The 26,476-nt window shown below is 37.7% G+C and overlaps 1 protein-coding gene across 1 annotated transcript; it reads right to left on the minus strand.

Moving 5' to 3' along the window:
* Window positions 1-16: 16 nt before the first annotated feature.
* On the minus strand, window positions 17-24,765 carry mrps5 (mitochondrial ribosomal protein S5). Its single transcript, XM_079852657.1, has 11 exons — window positions 24,666-24,765; window positions 20,257-20,385; window positions 18,580-18,705; window positions 17,501-17,734; window positions 16,749-16,783; window positions 7,423-7,513; window positions 6,955-7,001; window positions 6,631-6,688; window positions 5,030-5,092; window positions 2,601-2,737; window positions 17-505 (listed from the first exon to the last, which is right to left on the minus strand). Exons 1-11 carry the CDS (start codon window positions 24,712-24,714, stop codon window positions 281-283), a joined length of 1,194 nt encoding a protein of 397 aa, XP_079708783.1. The 5' UTR covers window positions 24,715-24,765; the 3' UTR covers window positions 17-280.
* Window positions 24,766-26,476: the final 1,711 nt, after the last annotated feature.

Below are 26,476 nucleotides of genomic sequence, written 5' to 3' on the forward strand. Positions count from 1 at the left end.
AAGCTGACATGTAAAGGGGTTTTAATGTAGATTTATTGGTGCATTTACAGTCTTAGGTAAGTGAGTACAAAGTCTACATTCACTTCCACGCTCCTCGTTCATGTGTATGGACACATCAACACATTTCTGGGGCTACTTCTGGACTGTTTGGTGAAATGGTAGTTTAGCAGCATGGATCCAATCCAAGCACATGCCCCAACACTCTTCCCAGCAAACGGTTTTCAGTTCGGTACTAGAGAGTCGGCCTGCAGTGCGTTTTAGCTGGACATCCCCGTTCAGATCACCAGATGGTCCTTTTAACCCCTGCCCACACTGACCTCTTAACACCCTGTGCGGCCTTCACATCAGCCCAGTGCAGACGTGGGTTGGGCACATCGTCCTCCGCTTCAGGGTCCTTACGGGCGCCGAGCTGCGGTCGCGCAACCACAATGGGCAGAGGGCCCTGTTCGGCCCTGAACTCCACCACATTCAGCTGCTTTTTATCAGACAGATTCTGATGAGTCTCCTGTAGAGGGACAGGGGAGAGGAAGTCAGTTCCAAGCAAGTTTAGAGTGTCCTTAGTTTCCTGTGATCATACATACTTAAGGTCCTAGTGAACAATGGATTAGTCTGTACTTGTGATCTCTCTCTCAGCACAATTCCCACTTCTTCTGGGATTCAATGAGAGAGGGCTCGGGATTGCAGTGATGACTGGAATTACATGGATTTAGCCTGATCTCTTTCTGTTACTTTAAAAAAGGGTTATCAAACACAGCACAAATGCTGCAGGTGAACATCATTTGAGTAAAAAACACAATAAAATAACAACAACATCTGGCCCACTGGAGAGAAAGGATACTAGCACTTTTTTTGCTTTGATTGCACATTTGAGTAGCATTTGAGATTAAATAATTCACCTTCTATTAGTTTATTTTAAGGTAAATTACATCTTGTTGTGACAGCTTACACACTATCAAATACATGACTGGCGCCACCACGTGTTCCTGGAAGAACAGTCCCATCAACCATCAATCTGATTTTAGTGTGAGAATAAAGAATGGAGTAGGGGCTTAAACAACATTGTTATTTACCCATAATATCTTTCTGACTTAAGAGGTAATTAATGGTTGGGTTAGAGGTAGGGTTAGGTTTATCATGATGCCAAAAATTCATTAGTCAATATTTACATATACCAGTTAAATCTCAGTAATCTTAAAAGGTAGCCTAGAAATCTAGACGCACCCTAGACTACCCTGGCTGCAATTTATTTTGCAGCCAGGGTAGTCTAGCAACTCTCCGTTGACTTTCGGAGCTGTAAAAACCTAAATTAGGTCAGGCCAATCACATCGTGTATAGAGTAGGCGGGGCGGGCTTAACATAATGACGACAGAGTTGTGACGGTTCCCTGCTACTTGAAAACAAAGAATGGCTGCTGCTGGAGAACAGTCTTTCGAATCGGCTTTGGCCGCGACTCTGGAGGACTTAAAGTTAAGTTTTTCTTTGAGAAAAGAGCAAAGAACGGCACTTAAGTCATTCTTAAAAAAGGAAGATGTGTTCGTAGTTTTGCCGGCCAGATTCAAAAGTTGAATCTCTCAACTAACATTAGCTCCGCTGTTGGGAAAACGCTCTGGTTGGTTGAAGTGCTGTCCTATTGCGTGCAGAGTGAATTTGAAAGACAGCCGTTTATCCCGCCCCTCGGATTGAGCTGTGTCTATGGTGAGTTGCCAGACCTAACATCTTGATGTAGGTCTGGCTTACCAGGCTACTTAAAAGGTACACTGTGTAGGAATTTTTCCCATCTAGCGGTGAAATTGTATTTTGCATTCAGACGAACAGTGCTCTCTAGCGCCTTGCTAACGGTAGCCGTTATGTACCAAGAAGCTATGACAACATGTCTTCCAATAGCACTTCATCGAGTTTTCTGTCGGGTAATGAGGTTTCGCTGGTCACGCTTTTTTGACGACGAGAATTCTTCTCCTGTGGCTCAGCATAAGTATGATCCTGCATTATGAAGTACGCAGTGCAGCCTTTCAAATTTGCCGTGGCAGTGACAAGCGCCTCTCACTGATCTCCTTGTCCGTTTCAGCTGGTTTCAGTCACGTGACGCTGGCTCTGAACGAAAACGCGTTGTGGAAACACGTTGAGGTAGGCTAATGCTTTTTGTCCCTCTCTGCTATTATAGTTTTTCAAAATGGCGGAACGACATTGAAGCCTCCAAGGACTTACCTGTCAAATGTAAATAAAGATAAGAAATTCTTCGCTTATGAGGATAAGTCAGATCATTGGCAGAGGGAATTTTACACCAATGAGAACATATTTATGAATAAAGAATGATTTTAGCTAATAAAATACTTAAAAAAAAATACACAGTGTACCTTTAATAATACTACAGCTACTTATTTAAACCAGTTAAATATTTTTTTCATTTTTTTCACCAGTTAAGTTTTTTCAACAAGTAAGCATTGCTATATTTTAAGCAAATAGTCAGTAAATAGTCTACCAAAGATGTTGATGCAGGGACACACCATACATGGCAAAATCACAGTCACTATTTCAAACAAGCCACTGAGACGTGTCCAAAGACTGATCTTATAGGTAATGGTACTGTTATTATCTCTCACCTGATTGGCCAGGCCATGGAAGAGAGCCCTGGTGATGTTGAGGAGGTTGACCGAACCGTCTACTTTTGCGTACATATCCTCTATCCCAATCAGTTTACAGAGAGTGATCACTGCCCGATGACAATGCAGACCATAACCTGATAGAGAGAAAACAATAAAGGGAGAAGGTAAAGATCTTTTACAAGTTTTTATTTATTTAGTTTTTTTACTTTTGAAAACAAAATTTAGTCAAGACTTTGATAATACTGTCATGTTCATTAATATCAGGTAATTTTATTGAGACTTATATGGCACAATTTAATCAACAAAAATAACATCTAAAGATAGAGTCCATCCAAAATGAACATTCTGTCATCATTTACTCATCCTCATGTCGCTCTATGCCTTTCATTCTTTCATGGAGCATAATAGAAGATCTTTTTAATAATGTGGGTAACAAAACAGTTTCAGGTCCTATTGACTTCCATTGTTTTTTCGTCCATACAGTGGAAGTCAACAGTAACCGAAACTGTTTGATTACCAACATTCTTCAAAATATACTCCAAAGGAAAAAAATAGGTCAAACAGGTTTGGAATGGTTTGGGTGTACTATCCCTTTAACTAAGACCATTATACTGTGTGTGGTTAGGTAGTACATTACAGACCATGTGCATTATTAACACCTTGCTATTTTTTATCTTGACATTTTCATTAATGGTACATTTTAATTAAAATTGTTTATCATCACATTGCATATCTAGTTTCATCTTGAAATAAAAAAACCTTAGTCAATTGACATTTTCATGGGTGAGATTAACACTGGAGGAGAGAAAGCAAAAGAACAGACATCCAGAGTAAGTGTGAAGTGTGAGAACAATATTAAACACACATTACAAAACAGAGTCTACAGATGGAAAAGGTGGCAGATCAGGTTCTCTGCGAGTTTCAGGTCCAATCATAACAGTTCCCGCCAGGTTTCATTACTTAAGTGTCAGAGGTAAGACATGGACTCTGAGGATTTGAGTCATATCAGAGCTGAACTCAGAACTCCATCTCAAATACAAACATCATAATTTCAGCTCTGATGTCTGAAATCATTAAATCCATTGTGGCTCAGACTAGACGTGAAGGGAAATATGATACATTTGCTTGACAGTTTGAAATGACAAAGTTTTTTATAACTGCCAAAGTGGGCACAGTAGCATGCTACTATAGCCTGGGTGCCAGCCCGAACCCCGCCCACAAAATTTTTTGGTCGGGAAGTTCGGTCTGGACTCGATCCATTGAGGAGTAATTATGCTCGGCTCCTAGAAGGCCGAGCCAATCAAATTGCCAGGGCGGGCTTTAATCGATGATGGACAGATGGTCTGCGGTTACGTAATTACCCACGTCACCAAAGAGCGCTTGATTTGAATTAGTTTACAACAAAGACGACTGCAGCTGGAGAATTGAGATTTCACGAGTTCACATTTACAAATAAGTCAGATAGAATAAATGCGTAGGCTATATGAGATGTCACGAGTTCACACAAATAAGTAAGATAGAATAAATGCGTATATGACGTGCTGTCCGAGGAGAGGGCTGTGGGCTGGGCTGTGTTCCTGGTTGTGAGAGAACAAGACGAGTGAGGATTCGGGGTGGTGGAGGGACCGAGAGATGCTGAAAAACTGTCAAGGAGTGTTGTTAGGTAAGTTGACAGAGTGAATATGCTTCCTCGGTAACGTTAGACATGGTATTGTTTGATGACAAGTTTATATTGGATTGATTATTTGTACGTGCTCCTCCCGAACTTTGTTTATGAAACATCATGTGTAGATTCCGCCATCGCGTCTGTTATAGAAGATATCCACAGCGCATTCATTTTAAAAGAGGAACAGAGAGCCGCGCCCGCGACATTTTGTTGGTTGAAAATATGAATGAAGGACATGCGTCATTTACTCCGTTGCTCTGATTGGTTGTAGGTCTATCCAATTGAGTGCAGAGGGTTTTTTTTTCCTAGTTCGGTTGAGACACGCCCCATAATCAAATCTCTATGGAGCGGTATCAGACTCACATTCTGACTAGAATATGAGTATGACGAAGTCAGGCTAATGCTACTAGGTTTTGGACTTGAAAATGTGATGGATGTATGTGTAAACAGATTCTCTTATATCAGGGTTCACCAATCTCGGTCCTGGAGGGCCGCTGTCCTGCAGAGTTTAGCTCCAACCAGCTCCAACACACCTGTTTGAAAGTTTCTAGTATGCCTAATGAGACCTTGATTAGCTGGTTCAGGTGTGTTTAATTGGGGTTGGAGCTAAACTCTGCAGGACAGCGGCCCTCCAGGACCGAGATTGGTGAACCCTGTCTTATATGAAAAGAATCATACTGCAAAACATACAGGATAAGCTCTAATACTGGGCACACAGCTCTGTTATTACACAAACTGTGATTGATTGTGTGTGAGTTACCTTTGTTCTGTTTCTTCATTCTGAGTGTGGTCCTTTTAAACTTAGACTCCATGTCATGATATACTGCACATGAGGATGAAAAGATAGACATTGACAACACATAGAAAGAGAAGTCTGCAAACTCAGAGTCATATGACACTTTCTCTCTCGAGAATAAACCTCTGTTGAAAAGTTTAGTTTATGTTTTAGAAAAAGTCTTTTGCTCACCAAATTTGATAAAAAAAATACAATAAAAACAGTAACATTGTGAAATATTATTAGAACTTAAAATAACTTTTCTATTTCAGTAAATAAAAGTAAGTAATTTATTCCTGTGATGACAAAGTTGAATTTTAGCATAATCACTCCTGTATTCAGTGTCACATGATCCTTCACAAATCATTCTAATATGCTTATTTGGTGCTCCAGAAACATTTCTTATTATTAATGCTGAAAAAAAGTTGTTACTTAATATTTTTGTGATAACTAAAATGTCAGGATCTCAAAAGAACAGCATTTATTTGAAATAGAAATATTTTAGTGTATACAAAATGCATTGTAATATTAATTACATAAAAAATTGTTTTCTTTTTTAAATGGGGTAATCATTTTGTGCATTATTGTACAATTGATTAATTTTTTTAAAGGGGTGGTATAATGCCCTTTTCACAAGATGTAAAATAAATCTTTGATGTCCCCAGAGTGTGTATGTGAAGTTTTAGCTCAAAATACCCCACAGATATTTTTATATAGCATGTTAAAATTGTCACTTTTTGAGGGTGAGCACTGTTTTTGTGTCTGTCCCTTTAAAAGCTGCTGCTCCCGGCACAGGGGGCGGAGCATCAAGAGCTCTTGTTCTTTTACCTCACACAGACATGCACTGAAAATTTCAATGTTTATGTTCAAACCGGAGTCAGACAATAATGGAGAGACTCAAGGAGTGACAACATGTAGAAGCAACAGGACGTTTCTGAATGGTTAGTTGATGAATTTATGTAGTTTATGTGTAGCATCTTCTAGTCATTGATTAGCATATTCTGTCATGATAATCTATAAATCTCTTTCCCGGGGGCAGGGTTTATGTAAATTATAGGGTTAGTGATGTCACTAACACGGGAGGAATGTAGTGTAGTCCCTACCAGCAGTTTGTTGTAGTCCTTAAAAAACGATTTCTTTAAAAGCAAATATCTTCCTTTGCTTTGAACTTTGAGCGTTGTAACTTTGCAGATGTTGTTTATGCTCAAACAGCAACATTACACACTAACTAAAGTTAGAAAAGTGAAATCATAAACCACCTCTTTAAAATAAAAAATAAAAAGTGAATATTAATATTAATGACGTTGCTTCATTTCATATTGCCAGCAAAATCAATGTGAAAGTGTTATGAATTCAATATACATCACCCCCCCCCCCCCCCAAAAAAGCCTCTCAAAATACAAACATTAAAAAATGGAAACTACATATGTAAATGATTAATGCTGCGACACAGTAGAATCCTTACTAGAATCGTCTTAAATTGCACAAGCGCATATATACAGGAGTGATTTACAATGTCTGTTTGTTATATGAGAGACAGTGACGCACGTGTGTAACACTCGCACACAGAGTAGAGTGTGACTCACTGGTATGGTTGTTGTATCTCTCAATGTAGTAGAGATAATGCATGGCTCGGTTCTTTGCCTGTAAAACAAAGCAGCGTATTTAATGTCAAGTTGATTTCACTGTAACCTGATTTGGTAGCTCTAACACTGAAATGCTGAAGGTTCAAAGTGTGCCATGGGAACTGAGGAGTTCTTGAGCTCACAGCCCAGTTCTGTCATTATTGTGCCCTTGAGCAAGTCATTTAACCTCAGGTTGTTTGAGAGGAGAATTGTGCCTGCAATCAGTGTCCGTTATGTGACTTTGGGTGGGTGTGAAATAATGTATGCATGTGACTTGTAGCTTACTTTTCTAAGCGCGGTGTTCTTGTCTGCTGCTTTCCCCAGTGCAAACCCTGCAGAGAAGCAGAGAACAAAACAGCTCATTGACACTGATTATGGCCATTGTATTTCTCCCAGCCTCATATTAAACTACTGCATTATTCCATATACTCCAGACTTAAGAAGTGCACAAGTGCATATTTTCAAAACCGACTAGTCAGTGAGTTATCTGAACAACTAGTTGAGGCTACTTTAATAAAGAACACCTGCTGTGAACACAACTTTATGAAGGACAGGAATTGCATTAATCTTGTGTTTTGTTTATAAATAATAATCATTATTTTTAAGATATGGATTGCTGTGTTATTTTCATATGAGTGAATTTATTGCTAAAAATGCTGAAAACAACAACAAAAAATATATACAGGACCTGAATCTAGATTAAGAAATTCAGGCTAGAGAATCATCATTAAAGGTGCACGTGTCCGGATTTACCTGCGACTCCATTTCCATTGCCCACAGCGACCAGAGCACTGATGGATCTCTTCCTGCTCTCTTTGGCTGTGACGTTAAACACACTCTTGACCTGTCAATCAAATAACAAACATCACACATGATTGCCAATAGCTGCAGGGGCTCGATTTCTGTTAAGTGTACTTCCTTAAAGCAACCAGCAGGAGGCATTACAAACCTATTAGAAAAGGCTAATATGCTCCATTGAAACGCATCTGAAATACTGCAAGTCAAGTCACCTTCATTTATATAGCGCTTTTAACAATATGGACTGTCATCAGTTATTAACTTAGGGGCCGCTAACACGACACCGTTCTAAAAGAAAACCCTTAACGCGCTCCGGCCCGCTCATCCGCACAACAACAGTGCCTGGTGGCTTGAGAACACAAACCTTGTGTAAAAAAACTTTGCAGTCGTTGTCTCTCTCTCTCTCTCTCTCTCTCACACACTCACTCTCTCACACTCTCTCTCACACTCTCTCTCTCTCTCCCTCTCTCTCTCCAGGCTGTAGATGTGTGTGTAATTGTATAGTATAAAGTAATACAGAATAAAAGCATTCTTGCTCCCGCTCCTTACTGAAATCTGTTATGTAAGGTTTGCTGTAGGAGTATTATTGATATGATGAGATCTTTGTGCTGAAAGAAAAAGCCACCCACTGGCAAGAACTAAACATGTTCAGATGAAGTTACAGGGTGGATTTAAGACTGTTCAAAGAGCTCAAGCACAAAGTTATATAGCTGATTATGTTCTAAACCAGCAGTCGGCAACCCTTTGAAGTGTCATATCTTGTTTCATTATTATATTTATATCGATACATACTCGTCATATTCTGCAAGAAAGCCTTGCTTTAAACCCTTGGTTGTGTCCTCTTTTTTATAATAAAGTATTATTCTGACAGCAAAATAACTACATCACTCAAAGTGCCCCTGTGCAACCCACTAGGCCAGTTTACATGGTTTATCCAGACTGCATGGTTCATTTGGCTTTCAACAGTTCATAATTAAATAGACAAGGTTGGGTGAGGATAAGGATTACCACAAGAGGTAGTTCCACATGCAAACACAAGGGAGTTTAACATCTCTAAATAAAAAAAAAACAGTATTAATCTCTCTAGCGCCAATGGTTACAAATTTTCATGCGAATGGTGGCACTGGCACACATGCATAAGATTGCCAAGGGTGGTCCTAAATCTTCAGTATCATTTCATTTCCCAAGTTCAGCTGTTTTTCTGTTTACCAGTGATTCTTCTCTACCCTTTTGGTCACTTTTTTGAAATCCAACTTCATACAATTAAACTCTACACTTTGGGATCTCATTACAAGTGCATAACTGAAAAAATACAACACTGTTCAAAAGCTTAGGGTCAGTAAGATCATACTGACCCCAAATGATCCATTTACACTGTTAAGATGAACTAATTTTACTACTTAGTCATTATTTTTTACCTCAATACAAGCCAGTAAAAGGTCTATCGACAAATGGGTTATTTCTAGAACCCAAGTATGTAAACAATCACCTACAACCCCATCTGCATCTCTAGTGCACCCAGGTTGAGAACCACTGAGCATCCAATGAAATACATGTGACTACTTCATTATCTCACACTTACTTAAATCGCTAGATATTATAATTGGTGACACTCTCTCTAAGATCCACTGTAGTCATTTGCTCGGTTTCTAGATCACTGAGGTCTCAGTAATGGCACACTGTGCTATTCAAATGGAAGCACTAAACAAAAACGATGACAGGGGACAAAAAGAACAACGTTTTCTTAAAAAGAGAGGGAGAGTTGGGTGGGGGAGACTCCCACCTGCATTTGGTCAGTGTGATGCTGAAACACATGCCATCTGTTCAGACTGCTTAGACAAACACATACACACCACCTTCAGTAAAAGCAAAACATTTGTTCATCTGAAGGAAAACCGAACACAAAGGTTTGTATAGACACATAACTGTACACATCTGCTCATTAGCTGTCCTTGGTCTAGGTCATGTCATTATGTAATCACGGCAACCGTTGTCCTAACCCGCAATTATCATTTTAATGAAATGCAACAACTCCACCTCTGTATGCTGCTCAGGGATAAAAGAAAATGCACATGAATGTGTTTATCTTTGCTAATCAGCCATTATAAATGACATGTACTACATCCTCATAGCAAAGATATGTCAGACATATTAGCGAACCAAGATTATATAATATAGCTCTTCTCAAATCCCATTTGTAATTATAAATAACTTCCAATTGTTTCCTATACTGTTGCAAATTTGGGTGTCACAGTGCTCATTTTGTATCTTTTAATACATGCTAAAGAGAGCATAGCACAATGTAAACCACTTTGGTGAGAAATTGTTTGTATGTGTAATGAAATGATGCATGTATGGGACTGAGCATAGAGTGTAAAGTATGTCTGGACTACAGTGCAAAATATGTAGACAATGCAACCTTGGCTACAACATGAAGTGTTTCTCAACCGGTGGGACAACCCCAAAGTGGGTCGCGAGATTGTTTTGAGTGGGTCATGGAGTGTAGTCAAAGAAACAACAACAAAACTCCTTTCAAAATAAAAGTCTTGCATAAAAAAAACATTTAGAATTAAGTGCATGAAAGCTGTTGCCTCTTCTGAAAAGACTTTGCTCTTCTGTCAGACAGAACACACTTTTCCATTCCACTGCGCTACTTTTAGTGTACTTTTCTATGTAAACCCGCTAGAAGGACGTTTTTGACCGATGCGCTAGTCTTTTGCAAAGCCTTTTGCATGACACGGCATTCTAAAACGCGACAGGTTATTATGGACAGTATCATTATTCTAACAATATTTTCTTAACTTGTTTAGTGCCAGTTCACAATGAATGCTTTTTTGCGGTTAAATTACGAGAGTGCAACATCATAGTTACGTTGTCCATTAGTGAGTCATGAAATTATCAAAAAGTACCAATAAACTAGGATTTGAACGCAGGTATGATGTTCACTCTATTCATCAGGATCAGCGTCCATATGTTTTATTAACAGTCCTTGTTAGTATTGTGTATTTACAATGACAACTGTTAGTTTCCGTAACATTCCCTCATGTTGTTCCAAACCTTGAGTTTCTTTCTTCTGTTGAACACAAAAGAAACTATTTTAAAGAATGTTGGTAATCAAACAGTTGATGGTAGCCATTGACTTCCATAGTAGGAAAAAAAAATGCAATGGAAGTCAATGGCTACCCATTGAAGAAAGAAACTCATTTAGGATTGGAACAACATGAGGGTGAGTAAATGATAACAGAATTTTCATTTTTGGGTGAACTATCCCTTTAACCCAAAATACCACCAATTCTATATTTTTGATGACTGTGTGGTAATCCATACCAACTTAACTTTAGTGTATTAACAAAAACTAGTTTGGAACTGCTATTTAATAGCCTTACCTTAAAACACTGTTTTATTCATCAGTGTTAGTGATATTCTTACAATTTATGTGTATGTTAAGTAAAGTGGGACAGTACTTGTGTGTTAACCATTTTTTAATAAATACATTTTCTTGGTTCAAAATCCTAAAAAAAAAACATGGCTTAATGACCATGGGAAAATGTGGGTGCCATGGCCAAACAAGTTAAGAACCACAAGTGTAAACTTGACTATAGTGTAAAGTAGAACTAGACAACAAATTCCATGTATCTACCAAAAATGAATAAAAGCCATATTTCATTGCATGTTTCAAATTGAAGTGTGACTGTGTTCTTTTAAAGTACATAGGTGTTCTCACTGTTGTAGAGTGTCTCAGTTCACAGTAAATGCTGCCCCACACAAACCCCATCTCTGCATGTTCTGTGAATTTGGATCGCTTACAACTGCATTTGGGAATACAATATGCTCCAACCAAGTTTTCTGCCAAAATAAGAGCTCTATGGTTTTTAGTTATATTACTTTCCTTAAAAACCCATTTTACAGTGAGTAATATTTCTTATAGTAACATTTATAATTTTGTTTAATGAAATATAATAATTCCAACGAAAGTTAAAAAGCATTGCATTATTTGCAGATTCATTGGCCTTGCTACATCTAAAATTGGTTGTTTTTTAATGCAATAGACCTAGTCAATTTTAAGGTGTAAAATGTAGTAGTATATAAGAGTAGTATGACAATAACAATGTAATTAACTTGACAATGTTAAGTGTGACTGTGAAATGGTGTGTAAGATGCGGTTAAGGGGAATGAGATCATTTAACTATTACAAGACATGATGAACTGCATATGGGAGCCTAAAACTGTAAAATTCTTCCTCTTGCTTTAATTTATCTTCATAACCATTCTATCTTTTTATCACTTTCCTTTAACTATCAGCCATTTCTCTTGCCCTGCTCTGTCTGTCTCGCTCTCTCAGTCTTGCTCATGTATCATCCGCTCTAGAGCACTATGGCTCTCTTCCCTCTCTCTTGGCAGACATCGTGTGTCCTTGGGAGAGGTTCTTGGGTTTACAGGAAATATTTGGCTTAATTAATGTGGCTTTATAAGTACTTGGGCCCTTTCAGACTTTACTTGTGCCTTGTCTAGGACACCCAAGAGACTGCAAAATGGAGGAAAGGAAAAGCGCAGCACTTTAAATGCATGTCTGATAATGTCACCAAGCTTTTCAAAACCACTTCAAATTAATCTGTATCCAGAAACGGAGGTCCTGGAGAACGGCAAAAACTCTTCATTTCTGTGCAAGCCCGCTTGTGTGTGTACTGGGTTCTCTCATAAGCTCTGGGGGTAATGTGAGGACAACACGCCACCATGTGCCCGGTCACATGCGATATGTTGTTCTCCAGACTCAGAGCTAATGTGCTGGACACTGCAAAAGACTGAGGGGGTCTGACTCACAGTATGTGGTGGTTCATTCTAGTCACTTTTGCCAGCGGCCCTAAAACGTCAATCAAAATGACAGAACGAGAGAGATGGGAAAAGACAGAGCAACAGAATAGTTCTGTTCTAAACCCCAGAGAGCTGCCTTTGTAGGCAGTATTTTAAGGCATCACAGCAACGTTCCTGACATGAATTCTGTTTCAAAAAGTAGGTAACTTAATTACGCAACCTCTTAAAACACATCCTTTTGGCAGCATCGCAAGTAACCTTTATAGAGTAAGCAATCCTATAATGCACGGTGACAAGCTCAGTGGAAAAAATAAATCCAAGGTGGATTTGATTCAGTAATTATTGAATTAATTAAACACCATGGAAGCATGTTTCCACCTTGCACAAAAAATAAAGTTTGGGGTTAGATTTTCTTTTTTTGAAAGAAATTAATACTTTTCATTTAGCAAGCATTAAATCGATCAAAAAAGACAGTAAAGACACTTATAAATAGATGTCTATTTCAAATAAATGCTGTTCTTTTGAACTTTCTATTCATCAAAGAATTCTGAAAAAAAAAAAAACATAATATTTTCCACAAAAATATTAATGAGAACAACTGTTTTCAATGTTGATAGTAGGGTTGGGCGGTATTAAGGTAATATCGGATACCGCGGGATCTTAAAATAGCACCGGTATCAGTTTCAATACCGTCATTACCGGCACTTATATATAGCATATAATATATATAATTTATTTATTGCCTAAAAAATGCTTATGTGTGGTTGCAGTTTGGCAATATTTCTGGTTCCAACCGAATGAGAAGGGAGAGGCGGTAAATACTGACGAGGCAATTTGTAAATTGTTCCATAAAAAGGTGACCGCGAGAGATGTAAACACCTCTAACCTAATGTCACATCTCCGAAACTACCACACTCACTGCTGCCAGGATGCATTTTGTTCTCGAGTTCATTAAATAAGCGCATTAAGTTTCGTATTTGTTAAAATATTATTATGTTATTTTTTCCATCTTTCTTGATTATGAAAAGTGAACAGCACAAATAAGATGGGATGCATCGGGAGTCAGACGATTTGACCACTTCAATAAATTTAGTTTTGTAAAAGGCCTCTTTAAAACGAATTTCGTTTTTTATAAATTGTATCTTAATTTTAATAAATTTTTCATCAACCAATTGCCTATATATTTAATATAATCATGACATGATGGGCGATGGCATGCCGCGGTCACTTGCATTGAAATCTCATAAATTAACCGAAACTTGGAGATGGCGATCGTCAATTTCTTTAAACAAAACAATTCAAAACGAAAAGAAATATAGGGTAGCCTACTCTCTGATTAATCCATGATGTGCATTTCTCTCTATGGCGTTCACAGAGATGGCGATCGTCAATTTCTCAAAACGAAAAGACAAAGGCCACTCTGATTATTTAATCCATGATGTGCATTTCTCTCTAGGCGCGTTCATACGGAGATGTGATCATCAATTTCAGCAAACGAAACCATACAAACCGAAAAGAAATAGACTAGCCTACTCTCTGTAATCCATGATGTGCATTTCTCTCTATCGTTCACTATGGAGATGGTGATCGTCAATTTCTTTAAACGAAACAATTCGAAACGAAAAGAAATATAGTCTGATTAATCAATGATGTGCATTTCTCTCTATATGCGCGCTCACTACAGAGATGGCGATCGTCAACTTCCACCTTTGCAGAAAAGCTTTATTAATAAAAATCAAATGGACACGCGTCACCGGATTACAAAGGCACTTCTTGCTTGTTGCACGCACACAGTATTATGTTGAATAATGGTGGGCTCGGGCTCATAATAACAGTTAATGCCGTCGACCGGACTCAGACACAACGTGCACGGCTTGATTTGTTTTGTTTGCCCGATCTGGCATTCAGTTTCTGAACTGTGTAGGCACAAACCAACAGTTTGGTGACGCCGTCTGAGCCCATTATGTCATAATTTTTAATTAGTCACGGTAATACCGTATACCGCGGTAAAATAGGGAGGGGGTTTGACGGTATCAAAATTAGAATACCGCCCAAGCCTAGTTGATAGTAATAAGAAATCCAAAACAGCCTTTTAGAATGATTTTTGAAGGATCATGAGAAACTGAAGACTGGAGCAATGAAGCTTAAAATTCAGCTCTGCCAAAACAGGAATAAATTACATTTTAAAATATATTCAAATAGAAAACAGTTATTTTAAATTGTAATAATTTTTCACAATATTACAGTTTTTACTGTATTTTAGATCAAATAAATCCAGCCTTGGTAAGTAGAAGAGACTTCTTTTAAAAACATTAAAAAAATCGTACTGATCCAAAACCTTTGAGCGGCAGCGTAAATATTAAACTTCGTGACCCTAGCAACAAGCTGAAGTATCAAGGAATCCAAATTTGCTTTTACCTAGTAACAAAGAATTATAAATAAGAAGAACCAGTCATATAAGATAAAATAATGTAATGAATCATGCCACCTTTGCCATACACTTCTATAAAAACTGTTGTACTCTTTTGATCTAAGGGATTCACTGTGATTGATATGAGATCCACCCGGCTGTGATTAAAGCATATTCAAAGGCATTGTTCGGAGTTTGTTTGATTACTGCTGCGCGGCCGACTAGACTCTATAGATCTTACTTCCATTCCCAAGTGACAGTGTTTCCTGGAGCACTAAAGATCTTATTTCCATTCTGAAGTGATGGTGCTTAAGTGGAACACTAGAGACCTTACTCCCAAGTGTTCAAAGGGGGCAAGGCGTTTTCCGACTTGAAGCAGGTACTGAAGAGGAGACGCCTAGTAGAGTATATAAAGTTGTAAGTGTCGATTAAGAGACGCTTGGGTGTCGATTAGGAGACGCCCTCAGGTTAACTTAGGGCAGGTGCATAAGGGAAATCTACCACAGCACCGAGGCAGATCACTAGGTTTTGAAGCACAGCTAATGGGAGAAAGAGAAAAAAAGAGGACAATTCCCCTAAATCATCAGCCTTCATTTTGATCCCTTGCAGTGTTCAGATAGGGAAGAAAAAGCTTTGGCTGTAAAGCTGTCCACTTCTTTGCCAACAAAGCTTTATGTAAATGAAAGAATCAGAGGACAAAAGAAAGACAGAGAATGCAGTAGAGCAAAAAGACAGTGAAAGAGAGATGAGGACCCGAGGTGAATTGTTGTTCTGATTTCCTTTCTAAACTCAGCAACATTTCTCTGCCAAATGAGTCTTGTGGTGCCAGCCAGGGGCTCTACACAGAGATTTGTTTATCAAACGTTCATTGTTGTGTATAATTAGATAATTCTCCTGATACTACACACTACATGATAATTTTGTGCTGAGCAGATTTTGTGCCCCTACTGCCTCCCATTTAGGAGTTCAAGAGACTGGTTCAGAAGCTCTGAAATACACACATGCAATCACATACACGAGGGAGATACACACACCAAACACTTTCTCTTGATTCTCTTGAATTCAAAAAAGATGAAATGTTGCAAATATCTCCAAAGAACATCTCTTTGACGACATCACTAACACACTAGCTCTGTTCCAAACCTATTTAGCTACTTTTCTAGGCAGCATTTTAAGGCCTTTTCTCAACATAAAGGCTGTTTTCAAATAGTAGGCAAAATGATGCTGCCTCTTGAAGCATTTTACTTCCTTTTGGCAATTCTAAGGCAACACAGTGTGTATCCTTTGTGGATTAAGCAATCCAAAAATGCACTGTGACGACCTCAGTGAAAAGAAGCCAAGGGAAAATGTGTTAAATTTTTTTAAAATGTCATTTATTCCTCTGATGGCAAAGCTGCATTTTCAGCATCATTACTCCAGTCTTCAGTGTCACATGATCCTTCAGAAATCATTAGTAATTGTGCTGCTTAATTATAAACAGATTTGTGGAAACAGTGACTATATTTCTTCAGGATTCTTTGATGAATAAAAAGTTTAAAAGAACAATTTATTTGACAAATCTTTTGCAAGATTAGAAATGTCTTTAAAGTCACTTTTGATCAATTTAACACATTTTTGTTAAATAAAAGTATTGATTTCTAAAAATAAAATAAAAAACAAGCTGCTGCATATTGTGTAGATAAATCAACCAGAAAGGTCAAACCAGCACAAAAACTCAATCTCTTGTCGTTGGTAGGGGAAAATAATATTAACTTATAATAACAATTCACAATCCAATCAAATCCTGATGAAGTATTTTCCCTTTCACTCACGAATTTATTTACGGTTTATTTGAACAGGGACAGATACAATACACATAGAAACAACTGGAAAATTGCCATTGCCATTCAATGCAAGTATCATAGTGTTTGTACAAAAGCTAATTTGCAACATTCATCTGTAGAACGGCCTTTATAAACTACAAAAATTTTAAACAAATTAAGGGGGGGGGGGGGGGGTAAACAAGTACATTTTAATGCAGTTTCATGTTTACAAAATACATGGTTCAGTTCGTACTCACCTCTATGACGCGTGAGTCAAAATCTTCGTAAGTTTCTAAAAGAAAAAAAAAAAAGGACAAAGCACAGTCACACCTTTTTATAAAAGACAATAAACACCAAAAGTCATTAGCACAGGTTGAGATTGTGAAAAGGGCTCACACAGCCTATTTGCTTTTGATCAGGGACAGCAAACGTGTTAAATGAGATTAGGTGAGTGTTCTGTTATGACCTCTAACCCCAGGGCTCTTTGGTTGCTGCAGTAACTCATTACAGGTGTTTCATTTTGCCTCTGAGACAAGCATATTTCCTAGATTTAAAGGAGGGGGTGTTGCTGTTGTGACTCAGGGGTGAGAAGTTGTTGGAACAGATCTAGACATGATTTAGACTCCAGGCCTCACCGTCGCTGGGCAATCCATCACCACGACTACTAGAGATTGCACCTACATCCCATCGGCCAAACAGACGGCAGGAAATACATTCGCGCGGCAAGATGGTGAGCGGCAGAACAGAGATGAACAGCTGTGTAAATTACAAGGAGATTGCACTTTCTGCATCTCGTTTCGCCGTGTCTGAGTGTTAAAGCAACCGAAGCGTGTAGATGCAGGTGTTGCGCCATACATCTTACTATATGGTAAAAGATTGTGTACACACCCTTTTTAATAAAAGTGTTTGCCTATTTCAGATACATTCATTATAAATCAAGTATACAGCTATACATCTCCTTGACCAAGAATTTTCAGTAGAATGGGACAAATCAAAAAGGTACACACACCTCCGTTGGGCCCCGGATCCAGCGGGCCAAGGCTTATCCCACCCCAGGAGTAGCCGGTCCAGCCTCTCTCTTTCTTTATCTTGGTCTTCCTGCGTTTTTCCCATTCATCCCTCTGGCGTTGCAGGGCTGCTGCCACCTCCTTCTGCTCTGCCTCTCCCCGCTGCGAGGGTTTCTGGACGGACCCATCCTTATACACCGGAGTATTCAGACCGGGCCACAGGTAGCCAGCACGACCTGAGGAGGACACAAGAAAACATTTAAGTGCATGCACTTAATGTTACTATAGGTTTCTACCTTCTTTCAAGAAAAGCCTCCATGAGAGAGTGTGAGAGAGGGGGAAAAATAAATCGATACATTCCCCTGAGGTCTTTTTAAGTGAAAGTAAATAATGGCACTCGATAACTGTGGCACTCAGTGAGTGATGTCAGCTTAGAAGATGGTTAGATTCCAACAGGAGATATAAACCTCTAGACTTGAAGCCTTGATTGATATTCATTAACTGGAATGGTGGGCGCAAACACCTCAAGAAATGGACAGCTAATGGTTATTGCTGTTTATAGCCATTTTAATCTAGTGTTGGCCTTAAATCTGTCCAGAGAAAACCAAATCTGGTGTGGGTAATAAAAGTAGTTCTTTTATTAGAGTTTATTATTAAACAGCATTTTCCTTAATGTTTGATGTACTATGCAGACCAGAGATGCAAGATTAATCGTTAAAAGATCACAATCTTGATTCAAACACCCACATGCTTTTATACCTAAATGACGATGATTCGGCTATGTGTTTTAAACTTGACAAGTATGATCGCAGCGAACTTCGAAATTTGAATTGGTGCTGCCACTGAGCCAGAGAGAACAGTTGTCATGTATAGGTATGAAACGTCTTCACAAACAGTCTTTTCAAAAATGCAATATCATTATGTGTTAAAAACATTCAAATGATCAAGTACTTGGATAAAAGTTAATAGTCCAGACATAAACACTGATGTCTACGATAGCGATAGAGTAAATCACCTTTTAAAAGTACTAAAGTAGTAAAGTAGAGTAGAAAGTAGTAAATTGATCAAAAGTGGGATGTACCTTCTCCAAGGTTCTGGCCTCTGTTGAGATCTTTCTTCATTTTACGTTTGGTTCTCTTTCCTCTTCCCTTTCTGGCTCCAGCACCGGACTCGGCTAAGACACCCCGCCAAAGCTCATCCGCTGTCACTAAAGGAAAAAATGGATGTGAATAAAAATCACACACACCTACAGCAACACAACACTAACAGTCTATTAGCACTCAAACATGCTCAAATAAGGTGAAGAATAAATAATAAACCCTTGGTATCGTTTTAACCAGTGTATTTAACTGCACACTAAAATGTAAATTTCAGCTGTTGGTTTTACCATGCAAGTATGAACTTTTATCCATATTATGTGTGTGTGTGTGTGTGTGTGTGTGTGTGTGTGTAGAGGGGTTGGTAATCTGGGACATTGGGAGTTGTTTGATGTTGTTTTGATTTAATTAGGACTTAATTAGATGAGACCGAGAGGCCTGCCAGGCCTAATGAAGCATCCGATTCCAACAAAAGCAGTTCAAGAAATTTCATAATTCTATCTGACAACCAAACATCCCCAATACACACTGACGCACATAAAACCGAAGCATTCAAAAACGCACTTATGCTGGTAGACTCAACCACACCATCTGCAAGAGAGATGCTGAAGGCACATCCCTATGCAGTTCTAAAAGTTTAAAACAAAACAAAAAGTTTTTGGATACACAGATTTTTCTTTATAATTGTATAATTTTCTTAAGCTTGCACTATGTTAATGAAAAACTGTTCATGTCTCAAGGAGCAGGTCCTTATGAAAGCAGACAAGCAAAAGAGATGCGGGAACAAACAATGTTGCATATATTAGAATAAAGGGGCTCTTAAGCAGATGTTTTTTTAAATTCACTCAAATTAAGAGTCATATTTATATTCAGATTTCATGGTTTGTTGACTCGCAAAAGACTGTCTGTGCATCACTTCTACAATATTCTCCATACTAGCAAGATTCATGTAGAAGCAAGCCATGCCCCATGACCTATAAGTAATTTTGCTACCATCGGAAAAATTAGTTGCTGTGGACTGCAGATTAGAGGTCTTCTAGAGTCCTAAAATCTGTAGCCGACCCGAATCACTTCTTACCCGAACCCGACATGCATAAATCATTTTTTTTAAAGAAAAACCCAGCAGACCCAATGGCATTTATTTTCTAACCAGACTGGACCAGAAAGTAAACGGCATTGACGTCACGTGTCCACAGCCTGCAGCCTCGCAGTCAGTCAGGAAAAAAATGCAGTGAACCTGACTGCTGCTCCATTACTTTCATTTATTTATTTACTTATTTATAATTACTATATATTATTGCCTGCCCGATGGATACAAGTCATTTCTGAGTTCTGCTTTCAACTGTGACCAGTAGATTGGTAAAATAAATATGATAGCTCGATAAAAATTAAATTAATAATTTATTTTCATTTCATTTAAATAGAGGCCCTTCATTTCATGCAATTAAACAACATATGATGTAATTAATTCCATTAAAAATGTATGATTTTACAGACCATTTCAAAATATCTAGGGGACATTATTTGTAAAGCTGTGCTGAGATGTTTTGCGCTATGAGGATTGGAAACTTGTCATTTAGCAGACACTTAAAGCAACTTATGGTACAGTACATGCAGGGATCGTCTAAAATCATCTAAACAAAGCATAATAGCATGCTTACATTTGTTGAAAAAGCTTGAATGTCTGTTCTGCTGCAGGGCGGCAGTGACTGGAGCATACTGGGTGGGACTGCGTCTGGCCAAGTGGGAGAGGTGAGCAGCGTCCCCTAGAGCTCTCAGTGCTCCGACACCTGGTGACAAGAGAGACAGAGGACAGGACATTTCTTAAAGTCGGTGTAAAACGGAAGTTGCAATAGTCTTTTCTTCCCTATTGTGAAGTATATCAGAGTGAAGCAGCTTCTTAAACAAGAGAAAATGTAGGGCAGAAGTCTTGATTTAGTCCATCGGGAAACGACTGTGGTTTGCTATTGTGACATGTGAATGACAGGTTGCCCCGCCGTTGCAGCAGTAACACATCAACAGAGAAGAGATGTCTCTGCAAGAGGGAAGTTATTTTGATTAAAAATGACAAAGGCACATCATGACTTAAAAAATAATAATAATGTGCACAGATAAAAATACTGCCATCTTCCATAAGATATAAGAACTGTCAATTTTGATTTCATTGTGGTGACATAAAAAAATAATAAAAAAAGCACAAATAAGAGTTCACTATCTACTCCAAACACTTAAATTGTTAACCATCACTGCATCAGATCACCTAAGAGTTCCAAAGACAATAAAATCCAGTGGTGTAAAGTATTTAAGTAAATGTAATTAGTTATTATACTCTATATATTTATAACTACTTTGTAGTTTGATTGAGTATCAAAGATATTAGCATTTTTGAATAAGTATATGTACTCTTTGCTCCAGTACATTTGTGATGTACAATAAAAAATGTTATTTTTATTTCTTAGGCATTTTTTAAGCCATTTTTATTCCTATTTATTGGTCTCCTGTTTGTACAGCACTTTGAATTACTTCTGTGTATGAAATGTGCTATATAAATAAACTTGCCTTGCCTTGATGAGTAAAGCAGGGTTCACTGTACAATTTTAGCCATGATTTGGCAGTCTGAGACAAATTATGAGAATCCTAAAAGATTCTTTTGATCCTAGGCTAAAATATGTAGTCTTTGATCACTAGTTTGACGTTTTCGCAGACAGCCAATTAATGACCATTGCGATAAAATTTTATCTCCATTAAAATTCTGGCAGTGTCAGAAGATTTGACACACAGTGCTGCAGTGACTTCGACAACAACCGTCAAATCAAAACACCAATAGGACTGCCAAACCTGATGACTCAATTAGTGAGACAACAACAAACCAAAACTTGCTCCACACACATCTTTGTTTTATTTTTCAGTTTTATTTTTTAAGAAAAGCCATGATCAAAATTAATGCGACAGATTTTTTTTTTGTTGCTAGCCACCATTTCCATTCGTGTGTCTGTTTTTAACGTATCTTGACTGACATTAATGACATAAATGAGATGCATGGAGATACACGGCTGCAGCCGGTGATGAGGCCGAAACCAGCATGTCCAGTGCAAGTAGGCTTTGACTACTTAAAGGCGCATTGTGTAATATTTAGGAGGATCTGTTGACAGAAATGCAATATCATATACATAAATATGTTTTCAGTGGTGTATAAAGACCTTAAATAATGAACCGTTATGTTTTTATTACCTTAGAATGAGCCATTTCTATATACATACACCCCTTACACTGAAATTGCCATTTTGCGCTGACATGTTTCTACAGTAGCTCTAAATGGACAAATGCGTTTCATCACTATGTTGTTCTTCGTGCAAAGAAGCTAGCTAAAGTCAGCAAATAAAACACTGACACAATGATGAACAAGTAACAATAATATTAGCAATAACACTGAATTAAGTAAACATAATGTCTTAATTTATCTTTGTAAAGAAACCTCATTGCTTAACTGGCTACACTCTGCTGTCTCAGACGACGACATCTTTTCCTGTCGGCCACTGTAACTTTTGTTGGTTGCAATTCGCAACCTCACCACTAGATGCCACTAAAAAAAAAATCACACACTGCACCTTTAATTTTGACTATTTAATTTTACTTAACATTAATTTTTTTATCCGTTATATTGAAGCAACCTTTTTGAAGAATATTGGTTTGCTTGTGCCCTTTTTGAGCACTTGAGCTTAAAGGTGCAGTATGTAATATTGAGTTGAAATATTAGGAATGAGCGCAAGTGACAATGTAGGGCAACGAGCTGTACACTCGAAGTTGATGAGTTGATTTATCAGCGTTTTAACATGCTTTTTAGGTGGGGTAGAATCTGTGATCTCTGACCTAGTTTGTTTGCTGGCTTCCATGGCTGCAATACGCTGCGTATTCCGCCAACTGGCAACTCGGGTGTCGAAATACTATTGGGCAAATTGGCAAAGTGCGGTATGGCACAGACTAAAGCAAAAACAGACATTCCGACACGGAACGCACATTTCAAAGTACAATAACTGGCTGTAGCTTTGTTTTTCAGAGAAAAATGTGAACATACAATGTTTACTAAATCTCTGCAAACATATTCAGTCAAAAAGATTACATACAACATCTTTAACTGAGACTTGAGTGTTTGCAGTAGACGTTTAACAGGCTGTTAAGTCAATTGCAATATTGTTCAGTTTTATTTTTCACAGGCATGTCTCTTAGGTGTTGAGTAGTACATCTTTGAGCCTATATTCAGTACAAGTAAAATACTTAAGTACTATTAATATCAGATACTCTGAGGCCTGGTTTCACAGAAAGGGCTTAGATTAAAGGCACACTATGTAATTTTTCGCCACTAGAGGTCGTTTATTCAAAACAAAGGTGTAGCTTGATGATGCCTTGATTTTGCTGAATCATGGTTGTCTTGTTGTCTTCACCTCTACAGCCAGTGGAAAATATGACGGGCATCAGGCAGAAATCATATTCATGGATTAATGGTAATGTATTAAAGATGTATTAACGTTACGAAAGCCGTTGGAGCGGAACGATGCCGCTGGAGCAACTACTAATGAGAGACAAGCACGACACACAGCTCGAGAGCAATGGAGCTTTTATTATACCGCAGACGACCGCTTCCGCTTCTTCCTGCCATGCATATGTGAAGTAACGCAGCACTGTTTTATCATTAGATACATTTGAGTGTGATAAAAGTTGTTATAATGCTACTCTCGTACTCTGTGCGTTCGCTCGGCGGCTACTATATGAGACACTTGTTGCAGTGAGCTAGATCGATATTAGGCATGGTAAATATGGTACTCGCAGGAAATCAAGAAAACAAGATTTAAACAAAAAGACTAACTGTGTTGAGCTGTATAACAATGATTCACTTTCTGTCGATGAATGTATCCAAACAGTTGCTCACCTGTCTAATAAAACACATAAAATATTAAAGCGTCTTTGGTGTTTCCATGGTTTCTACAAAATAAAACCGGAAATCAAGTGTAACGCGGGTATTATGTCATTGACAGGCGACACACGGACACGGTCCGTGTTCTGTTTAAAACGGATTATTTCTCTGGATGGATTCTTAAACATTTCGGATAATGCAAGTACACAAATCAACAAAATATATAACAATATGTTTTTTGGATATTTTGATGCAAATATCTTACATAGTATGCCTTTAAGTCAGGATTAAGCTTTAGCTAAATTAGGACATTTAAGTAGCTTTTAAAAACAAGGCTTAGAAAATACATTACTGATGTGCATATTGAGGAAAAACTGTGGCACTGACACATTTTAAGATACAGTGCAAGGTTGCTTTCAGTAAAGACAGCTCAAACATGTATTTTAGTCTGGGACTAGGCTTAAGGCTTGTCTGTTCATTTGGGCATAGGACTTACTCAAGTCTTATTAGAAATAATGACTTTTAAGTAACTTGTATTGTAGTCATTTTCACTGTAAGGTTAAGGTATCTGCAATTTTACTCAAGTATTGCTTTCAGGTACTTTTTACACTTCTGATAAAAACAAAGAAGCCCAAAGATATGATATCAAAGTTTCTGAATACACTAGTCAAAGTATATCACATGAACACTTCCCATACTAAGCAACTACATGAAGTTCTCCACATAATGTCATCTCATACTTATTTAAAATAATATAGACAAGACATAGTGTACACAATATAACAATTGAAGATAACATGACACATACTGTAACTAGTAACACATGCTTCAAATATCAGTGGTCAATATGACAACTGACTGACAGCTCTGGCAGGGATGTCTAGGGAAGTATTTATTTAGGGCAGATATTTTGTGCTACCTATATGATGATATGTCATTTTAAGAGTTACGTATTTACTACAAGAGTTTAACGTAAGAAGGCAAATCATCATATTTCTTCTGCTCTTACAAGGACCGCTAGCATGTTCACACTAGTTTTTCTTCAAACCTCTTATAATCTACACACTCTTTACATTATCTCTCACAAAACATAAAAATATACGCTCAATAGAGTTATAAAAAAAAGTTAATTCAACAAGAGTTCTAATCAAAACGCACCTTCAAATGACAACCGGAGGACACTGCACAGCCTTGTGACCGCCGCCATGTTCGGATGCTGAGGGGTCCTTAAGCGTAAGCGGGCTGTTCAAACATGTGCCTGACCAGAATTACAGAAGAGATCGTTGATCTTTGATAAATTACAAAAAAATACAATTATTATTTTTTGAAAGAGAATGGCAGTTTCAGTTTTTATAGGGAATTTTCAAAGACAATAAGGAATATATCCGAAATATATTATACCAATTTATCAGTATCTGATTCAAAACATTTCACATTTTTAATAGCTTCATTATTTTCAGATTAATGTACAATCGTGCCTTTATTAACTCTTAGTGAGTATGACAACCACAGTTTAGTAGCCCACAAAACAACAGATTTTATAAATATTTTACATAACGTTAGCCTAGATATAGTTTTAGACATGTCGACAATAGCCCTATCAGAAAATAAAGTCATATGGTTTTGGCTTATGAAAGTGAGTATTTTTGGATAACGTAGCCTAATCCTTTTTTATGGCTATTTTATCAAGCATATGTTATAAGTAGGCTATGGGCCTAATTTTGGATGTTTAAGCCCACGCATGAAATTACCCCATCAAAAGATAAAAATGCAACATTGGCAGCGAAGAGCTGCAGGGCTATGATCTGAAGCTGTGTCTTCTGGGACATTACACCCATCTGCGCTCTGCCTGTGCTACAGCGTTAGAGTGGAGGATTGACACCTGCATGCTCAGAGCTCAGCAGCTCCATTATCAGCTGTAGTCAGACTCTGTCCTGCTCAGGTTGCGTCTGGGGGAACCAGCCGAAGAGAGGTGACTAGGGGATCTGAATCATTGCAAAAGTGCTCATAAACAGGAATACAGAGAGTGGATATCAAGGGAAATTAAAAGTGTAAGAGGCTGCATCTCATTGCACTTAAATAAACACAAATTTGGTCTTCTTTTAAAAATTGCATGGTACATTGGTGACTTGGTTAAGTGGCATGATTATGAGGTTGCACATTAAAATTAATTCAGACATTACACAAATAAAATAAAGCAAGCCATAAAACAAATAGTAAAAAATTGCTGAACATAAATTGACAAATAAATAGAAATAAAATGGGGTCTTTCTAATCTTCTTCTATCAACTCTTATTCAGGGTTATTATTGTTTACTAAAACTAAAACCATAAAAACATTTTCGCTACTTGAAATAAAATAAACGTTCACTGAAATAAAATACAATGTTTTATTTTATAGGCAACATTTCTCATTTTTGTGTAGTTTAACTTAAATTACTAAAATAAATCAAACTAATAAATAAACTAAAACTAATAAATAAAAATGTATGTATAGCCACATTTTTTAAAAAAAACTACAAAACAAAATTACTAAAACTTTTATCTAAAATTAAAGTGAAAACAGAAAATATAAAAATAATATCAAACTATAACTACTGACAAAACTACACTACTAAAATAACACTGCTCTAATTATTTTATGCTTTTGCAGGATTGTTTACCTGTAATGCATATAAGGAATATATATATATATATATCTGAAGAAAAAAAAAAATCAATAGGCTATGTAAAAAAGAGAGAAAAAAAGCCTTTGTCTTCCTTTCCACTTGTGATTGTCCTCTGGCAACTTGAGGGACATTTCAATATTTTTAAACATGATTCTTGGGACAGCCCTTGGGTCACTCCGTAGGCAGTGCACTACTGACCTAGGGAGCTGACTGAGACGTACTCAGAGAGAGAGAGAGAGAGAGAGAGAGAGAGAGAGAGAGAGAGAGAGAGAGAGAGAGAGAGAGAGAGAGAAGAGCAAGG

The sequence above is a fragment of the Squalius cephalus genome, assembly GCF_949319135.1.
Source record: "Squalius cephalus genome assembly, chromosome: 20".
Lineage (NCBI taxonomy): Eukaryota > Metazoa > Chordata > Actinopteri > Cypriniformes > Leuciscidae > Squalius > Squalius cephalus.